At 35.8% G+C, this 8,277-nt stretch overlaps 1 protein-coding gene across 1 annotated transcript; it reads right to left on the bottom strand.

The window, feature by feature from the left end:
• Positions 1–5,193: 5,193 nt before the first annotated feature.
• LOC142837887 (olfactory receptor 6F1-like) lies at positions 5,194–6,153 on the bottom strand. Its single transcript, XM_075953290.1, has one exon. The coding sequence runs from the start codon at positions 6,151–6,153 to the stop codon at positions 5,194–5,196; it is 960 nt and encodes a 319-aa protein (XP_075809405.1).
• Positions 6,154–8,277: the final 2,124 nt, after the last annotated feature.

Below are 8,277 nucleotides of genomic sequence, written 5' to 3'. Positions count from 1 at the left end.
ATTTTTTATTAGTCTTTGTATTGCCATGTGGTGCGGTTGTGATGTACTGGTAAGGTTCCCTCAAGCATTCGGTGTCTAGCTCTTGTGGTGACTACGTGGCTTCTCATTGACTCCGCCTACTCTCTCCTTCTCTATCAGCTTGGAACTCCCATCTTGCCCTACTCTGTGCTGTAATTAGGCACAAAGCAGCTTCTTTATTAAATAATAATATTCACAGCACGTGGAGGGGAATCCCACATCAATTGACCTGTATTTCTTTATACCTATATAGCTTTAAGAGTAAGGCTTCACATTAAAATTATTAAACAATCTTTAAACAAATGTTCAGCAAATGAGGTCAATGACCTCAAAATGTAAACAATATATAAAGTTTCTTAATCAGAGGGAGAAATGTGTCATGCAATATGATAAATATATCCTAAAATTGAATCAATATACAAAAGAAAACCCCGATCCTACTTCATTTTCACACCCAACCCTATAGCACATATAACCAACCCCTAACAGATGACAGTTGTTCCTAACCCTGTGGACAAACTTGGTTTAAGAGGGGATATCGCTTTCTTGAATTCTACCTGTCATGGAGGTGATGTTATTTCTATGGGATTCTGCAAAAAACTAAAATGATGATTAAGTTTCAAGATTACTGTCTGTTACAATTGCAGATAGTCTCTGAGTAGTCGGTATGGTTTTTATGAAGTTCTTATTTGCAGTTCTAGTCAGACTATTGTAAGAACGTGCACCATCTGCACTTGTCATGTTGAAATCTTCTTGAGCAGTTTGTAGTCCAAACCTGAGCTTAGAATGGTGCTACCAGCATAATGGCATCATATGAAGCAGGTAGAATTATTGTTGTGGGGACCTGTCTTCTTACTGGACACTTAAAGATTACTATACAAAAATGTTTTATTCATCGTGGATACTTAAACATCATTCATATAAAAATAGAAAGTTTGGATTTCCAGAGACATGTATTTAAACAAAAATACCATAGAGACAAAAGTAAGGAAAGAAGGAAAAATTTTGAAAAGAGTTTTGATAACCTTCGTTAATAGATTTTATCTTTCTTTGGTCCCATTCCATGTGGCTTCTGATATGGAACAGAAACTCTGAATTTTTATTTTAAAAACATTTAAATTTAGAGAAGGAGAGCCACTGTCCAACTGCAAAGACAGCTTTGATTTTTTTAGTAAGTCGTGACCTCCATTACATTTATGCTTAGGTAGTGAGAATTTTACCCTGCAGAGGATACTGGTATCATAAGTCAGGTTTCTCTTAGCTTGAACATATTTTTTTCTAGATAGATATCTTTTCTTCTTTAGACATTAGATTTCCAGGGTCTCATGACTTTTTGAATATGAATATTTTCCTGGAAAGCCAGGAATACAACCCTGACCCAACCTTTATGAGGTTTCCTTCTGACCAGTAGGATTCTCATCTTTGTGGATCAGCTGCCATTTCTTCTTATCAAGAGGCTTTTTTTTCCAAACTGGATGTTGATTAATTTTTATGATATCCACAGCTTTTCTTATCCTGTGGAAGCAAGAGTAAATCCCATTCCTCCAAGTAGTACAACTCCTGGTTTCCATTCTGAGGTCAAGGTATTCTTGAATTACACCAGCTGATTTAATTCAGAATTTTTTTCTTTTATCCTATGTGTCGTCACAGCTGTTGCTCCTTTCTCATTAGCATTAGGAAAATTCAAGGTTAATAAAGCATTATGCAATCTATTTCTGGGATTATTTATCATTTCTTTTTGTTTATTTAACATAAACTTTATAGTCCAATTTGATCCTTCTATAACTGTCTGAACTATATGATTGTGTGGTATTCCACGTAGGTATGGTACAGCAGTAAACTGCTAAGCCACAGGGCAGGTCTGGCAAAGCAAAGAGCACACAGCTCTGTCAGAATGATAGCTCAGCTTCATATGGCAGAGAAGGGAGCAAAGGCATAGACTCAGGCCATGTTGGGTGCCAAAATATAGGCATATCAAAGAATTACACAATAGCTTGAAATAGAGTATAAGAAAGTTTTATTTACTTGGGTATAAACTCATAGTACGGGTAGGTATCTGCAATCCTCTGCGTGCACTGGAAACTGGGAACTGAATCCAGAAGAAAAAGGGTCCACATATATTTTTCATCTACACTTATAGTACCTGAGATCATGCCCCAAATGGGCTGGTATCTAAAAGGCAATTGGTTGCAGGAGTTTCCTCAGCACAGTACCACAAGTAGAACTTTGTCAAGTTAGCCTCCTTACATATGCTTACATATTCTCTATATACTTTTGACGCGAACATCTAAGAGACACTGTCCTAGATGGCCTTCTGTGAATACAGAAATCCTATAGCATTCTTTTTTCAAATTATTTCCTATGAAGTGAATTTGCATTTTTACAAGTTGGAGCCTTTAATAGGCAAGGTTTTGCCATCAGATCTTTCTTGCTGTCATCCAAAGACAGATTATGTTCCATCTCTTTAGTTGGACTACTATATTTAGGAATTAGGGGTGACTTCTCTTTATCATCTTCACCTACAAATTGTAACTGACTTACACTTCTTCCCTATATAAAGTGAATATTTTGTGCCAATACCAAGCTGTTTTCATTACTGTAGCTCTGTAATAGAGTTTGAAGTCAGGGATGGTCATGCCTCCGGAAGATCCTTTATTGTATAGGATTGTTTTGGCTATCCTGGGTTTTTTGTTTTTCCATATAAAGTTGATTATTGTTCTCTTAAGGACTGAGAAGAATTTTGTTGGGATTTTTATGGGGATTGCATTGAATCTATAGATTGCTTTTGGTAGAATAGCCATTTTTACTATGTTGATCCTCCCAATCCAAGAGCAAGGGAGATCCTTCCATTTTCTGGTATTCTCTTCAATTTCTTTCTTCAAAGATTTAAAGTTCTTGTCAAATAGATCTTTCACTTCCTTGGTCAGAGTTACCCCAAGATATTTTATGCTATTTGTGGCTATCATGAAAGGTGGTGCTTCTCTGATTTCCCTCTCTGCTTCTTTATCCTTTGTGTATAGGAGGGCAACTGATTTTTTGGAGTTGACCTTGTATCCTGCCACGTTACTAAAGGTGTTTATCAGCTTTAGGAGTTCTTTGGTAGAGTTTTTGGGGTCGCTTATGTACACTATCATATCATCTGCAAATACCGAAAGTTTGACTTCTTCCTTTCCAATTCGAATCCCCTTGATCTCCTTATGCTGTCTTATTGCTATTACTAGAACTTCAAGCACTATACTGAAGAGGTATGGAGAGAGTGGACAGCCTTGTCTTGTTCCTGATTTTAGTGGTATGGCTTTGAGTTTCTCTCCATTTAACTTAATGTTAGCTGTCAGCTTGCTGTATATTGCTTTTATTATATTTAGGAATGAACCTTGTGTCTCTAGTCTCTTCAAGACCTTTATCATAAAGGGGTGTTGAATTTTGTCAAATGCTTTTTCAGCATTTAAGAAATGATATGGTTTTTTCTTCCAGTTTATTTATATGATGGATTACATTGATAGATTTTCATATGTTGAACCAGCCCTGCCTCTCTGGGATGAAGCCTATTTGATCATAATGTATAATTTTTTGATGTGTTCTTGGATTCGGTTTGCCAGTATTTTATTGAGAATTTTTGCATCGATGTTCATGAGTGAGATTGGTCTGTAATTCTCTTTCTTGGTTGAGTCTTTGTGTGGTTTTGGTATCAGGGTGACTGTAGCTTCATAAAACGAGTTTGGCAATGACTCTTCTGTTTCTATTTTGTGAAACACATTAAGGAGTATAGGTATAATTCTAATTTCTATGTATTCCAGAAAGATTTTGTGCTTGAGTTCTTTGAAACATTTCAAGAGTGAACATGTACAAAGAGCTGTGACTTTATTTTCATCTCTTAATCGCCTCAAATTGTGATTTTCAAGATTCACTCTGGGTAATATCAGCTGGTGATTTTTTTTTTTTGCACTGCAGATTCTCATTCTGGATCTAGGGTGGTAATGTGCATTCTCTTCCAGTGTTCTGATGGTGCGCAGTCACAATGCCACTCTTAGAAGGTACAACACTAAAGGGGCTGCCGTGTGAACTCTCACCATAAAGATGTTTGTGATTAGCTTCTTTCATCACTTTGTTATCTCTTTTATTCCTAAACTGCACTGAAATAAATAAAGACCATTCAGTTTCTTAATTGACAAAGAAAAATCATATAAAACAATGAAAATCCTATAGTTCCTTCTTATTATTTCAAAATAATATTGATTGTTTTTCTTTTTTCAAGAGGAGGGAGTGTGCTATGTTGCATGAAATCATGATTTTACTGACTCAGTATCCTCAGAATTTAAGATTATGGGCACATAGCACTTAAATTAATTTTTATTGCACTCTCATCTGCTTGAACATCTATAAAAGTCTAATTATTACTTAAAGTGGTTAAATATCCCATTCTTATGTCATTTCATTCTTATCTGAATAAACATTTTAATCATAGAGCAAGTGTTAATTTTTTTTATTAAGGATTCTTTTTTCTTATTGAGAAAAGGAAAAAAAAACAAGTTTCCACCTCCTCCCAGCCTCCCATTTCCCTCCCCCTCCTCCCATCCTTCTCCCCCTCCTCCCACTCATCTCCCCCTCCCTCTCCAGTCCAAAGAGCAGTCAGGTTTCCCTGCCCTGTGGTAATTTTTAAGTTATATTCATTTATTTAAAATTTCATGTTTTTCAAAATTTTATATTTATCTAATATTTTTTTCTAGTGAGGCTATCTAGGTATGTCTATTCTAACAAATAATTGTAAAAGCTAAACATAGTATTTGGCTCACCATATGTTTTTAGTAAATGCTTATTAAATGATTTTTGAGGTATTTTTGTTGAGTTTTCAGCAGACTCTTGGAGAAACACTGCTTAAATTAATAAAGATTTTAATAGGCTAGGCTTCTTGCCAAGGTGTAATATTTAAAAAATATTTATTTGAAATAAACCCATTGTGAATAGTCTATTGGCAAAAGCTTTCAATATTTACACTATGGTACTGTATTAAAAAAATGAATAGGATAGCTATAAATAACTTTTAATATAATTTAAAGAAAAACATATAATATGCAGAGGTGGGCTTATAAGAATTCCATTTCTTAATTTCAAATACTTACCATGAGCAAATGAGATCTGAGAATTCTCTTTAAACAAAACTTAATCATTGCTTTCTCAAAGCTCTTGCATGTTTCTGTTTAATAGAAATCTCTTTTGTACTAGAAGTTTCTGGAAAGCTTTCATCACATCTTTGTTTCTCAGGGTATATATGAGAGGGTTGACTAATGGAGTAATCACACAGTAGAACACTGAGACCACTTTTCCAATTGTAAAATTGTATTTGGCTGGAGGGCGGACATAAGCAAAGATTATGGTGCCGTAATAGATGGTAACCACTGTGAGGTGGGAAGCACAGGTTGAGAATGTTTTCTTCCTAGCCTCCAGGGAAGATAGCTTGATTATTGTGACCACGATGTTGCCATAAGAGCTCATTGTGAGAAGGAAAGAGCTGAGAATCACCACAGAGCTGCAGGTGTAACCCAAGGCCTCCACCAAGAAGGTATCTGAGCAGGAGAGTTTAAAGATAGGGTCCGAGTCACAAAAGAAATGGTTGATTTTTTGAGGGCCACAAAAGTTGAGCTGAGAGATGAGTATGGTGGGTAGCAAAGGGGCAATAAAGCCCCCAATCCAACATCCAGCTGAAAACCTCAGGCAAATCTGTCCACTCATGAGAAGTGAGTAGTGGAGAGGACGGCATACAGCCACATGCCGGTCATAAGCCATCACGGCCAACAAGATGCATTCAGTGGCCCCCAGGGAGAAGAAGAAGTAGTACTGAGCAATACAGCCCGCAACGGGAATGGTGACCAACTTTGTGACACATGTAGCCAGCAACTTAGGTACTGTGACTGTCGTGTACCAGATCTCCAGGAAGGACAAGTTCCCTAAGAAAATGTACATGGGTGTCTGCAGTGTGGAATCCATCAGGATAAGGAAAATTATGAGAGTGTTCCCCATTAGAGACAGCAAATACACAGTGAGAAACATCACAAATAACGCCAGCTGCAGCGCGGAAGAGCCTGGAAATCCTAGAAAAACAAACGCTGTCACTGCTGTTCCGTTTGTTACAGCCATCGTTCGTCTCTGCTCTGGGAGGGAACAACCGCTTTCAGGTGACGGTAGGTGGGTGGGAATCAGGACTGTGCCATGTTGTTCATTTATGTCGTGACCCTAAGTGATCCCTAGCAACCAGAGCAAACGAAAGCTGTTGGAAATGTAACTGACAATCTCACCCCTAATATACATTTATTGTCTGGCTTCATATGACAAACAAATTTCCAATGAAAATCAAAGTAAACCGTTCACTCTCCCACCATCATATCACACGGGTATTAGGGCATTGGTGGAACCCTGAACAGTTGTTTTAAAGACTAAGGAAGACCGTGGCACCAGCTGACACTTGGGACCTTGTTTCCTAATGAACAGATGCAACAATCAATATTTGGTGCAGTTGCTGGTGACGGCCTTGGCAGTACATTGCACCCTGTTAGACAAAAGACTTCCCTGATTTTAAATCTGTGGTCTTTATTTGCATATGAACTTCTGAGTGGAGGGAAATAAGGACATGAGTTTAAACAGACATTTTGTTCCTGAACATCAATTTAACTTGCCTGGTCTCTGACTTCTTTATCTTTATTATTTTCATGTCTTCCTATTTCCTCAAACTAATCAGAATAAAAACTATAGAATTCATAAGAATTCCCCATGGATATATTTACATGTATCCATGTCAAAAATATCCAAGTGATGATTACAAAGTTTAAAAATCTTCTTAAACCTAATAAAATATTATTTTCATTCACAATGTTGTTTGATTATGAGCTCTTTACAATAAAATACACTGTGTAAATATGTCACATCACAATGAAATCAACAGTAGAATTGAAATTGTCATTTTTTTCTTCTGCCTGCCACTTCTTATTTCAATGCTTTCTGGAGATTTTGAGAAATAAAACATCATTAATTCAATGTATTTCATCCTTCATTCCATAAGGTAATTACACCCAGTAATATTATTTATATAGAGGAGAAATTTTGTTGGAAGTTACTTTTTCTCAGACATAATTCAAAGACAAAGTAATGTCAGTATTTTGGCAATATTTTATTTTTTCTTACCAGAAGCTACAAATACTAATTCCCTAAAATTACTGAGGCTATTCCTTCAGTTGTTTAAAAAACTTCTGCTATTCATATATAAACTAATTTTAAAAAGTTTGAGAAATTAAGGAGAATATCCAATTCAAGAAAACATCTTATAATAAAAAATAAATTAGAACTAATTTAAAAAATGTTTCTCTTTTTAAAAAAATCTTGTCTTTAAAAGTAATATTATGTATTGCTATATATAAAAGGCAATATTCCAAATGGTTTCTATTGTTTTTAGGATATTATACTGCTTTTATTTCATCATTAACAAGAAAGGCTACATTAATTATTTTAAAATAATTTAACCAGATTGTGTGTGTGAAACTAGACTGATGTGATCCCCTCCCAAAGTCCCTATTACTTTACTAAAACACAACGTGGTTCTAATTCTGCTATTAGAATTGACAAAAGAGTACGTTTTTCCACTCATGTAAGTTAGAAGAGAACTGAAAGACAGAGAAAATGAACTTGAAATGAGCAAAAGCTTCTATTAATAGTCAAAAATAAAAGCAGCTAAAAAAAATAAAAAAATAAAAGCAGCTCATACACAGTTTTTTATTTTACCTTCTAGGATATATCATTCACCCTACATACATGAGGAAGAATATTGTCTGTCTTCATAACATTATGTAAATCACAAAAATGTTACTGGCAGATATTTGGGTGGTCTCGCTATTACCCATAAACATTTGAGGAATGACACATACAATTCTTCCGCAGTGCACTTACCTGAAGTGTTCTTAATTGTCATTTTACACAACTTTAGTATTATCAGTTAATCACACTCTGAATTTTCATTTTCAGCAAAGCTAAGAAGTGAGTACACTCCTCAGGAAACTCAGAGGAAATCATGTGTCTTCTCCTTGTGCTACTGTCCATGACGCAGCATTGGTACTCTTGGTAGCACCACATTCTTTCGTATTTCTCAGGTGTAATTTCCTACTGTGGTCACATTACAGGAAAAAGTGAGTTCAGAAGTCCCCTCCTGAGAGGAATTATGATTTCATCATCCTAGAACCTTGAGACAACTAAATAGATTCCCTGAGGAATTCT

The sequence above is a fragment of the Microtus pennsylvanicus genome, chromosome 18, assembly GCF_037038515.1.
Source record: "Microtus pennsylvanicus isolate mMicPen1 chromosome 18, mMicPen1.hap1, whole genome shotgun sequence".
Taxonomy (NCBI): Eukaryota; Metazoa; Chordata; class Mammalia; order Rodentia; family Cricetidae; genus Microtus; species Microtus pennsylvanicus.
The sequence above is the reverse complement of the archived record's forward strand: the minus strand, read 5'-3'. Positions and strand labels throughout refer to the sequence as shown.

Excerpts from the sequence above, each read along its gene's own strand:
- LOC142837887 (XM_075953290.1), bottom strand. The coding sequence starts at position 6,153 with ATGGCTGTAACAAACGGAACAGCAGTGACAGCGTTTGTTTTTCTAGGA.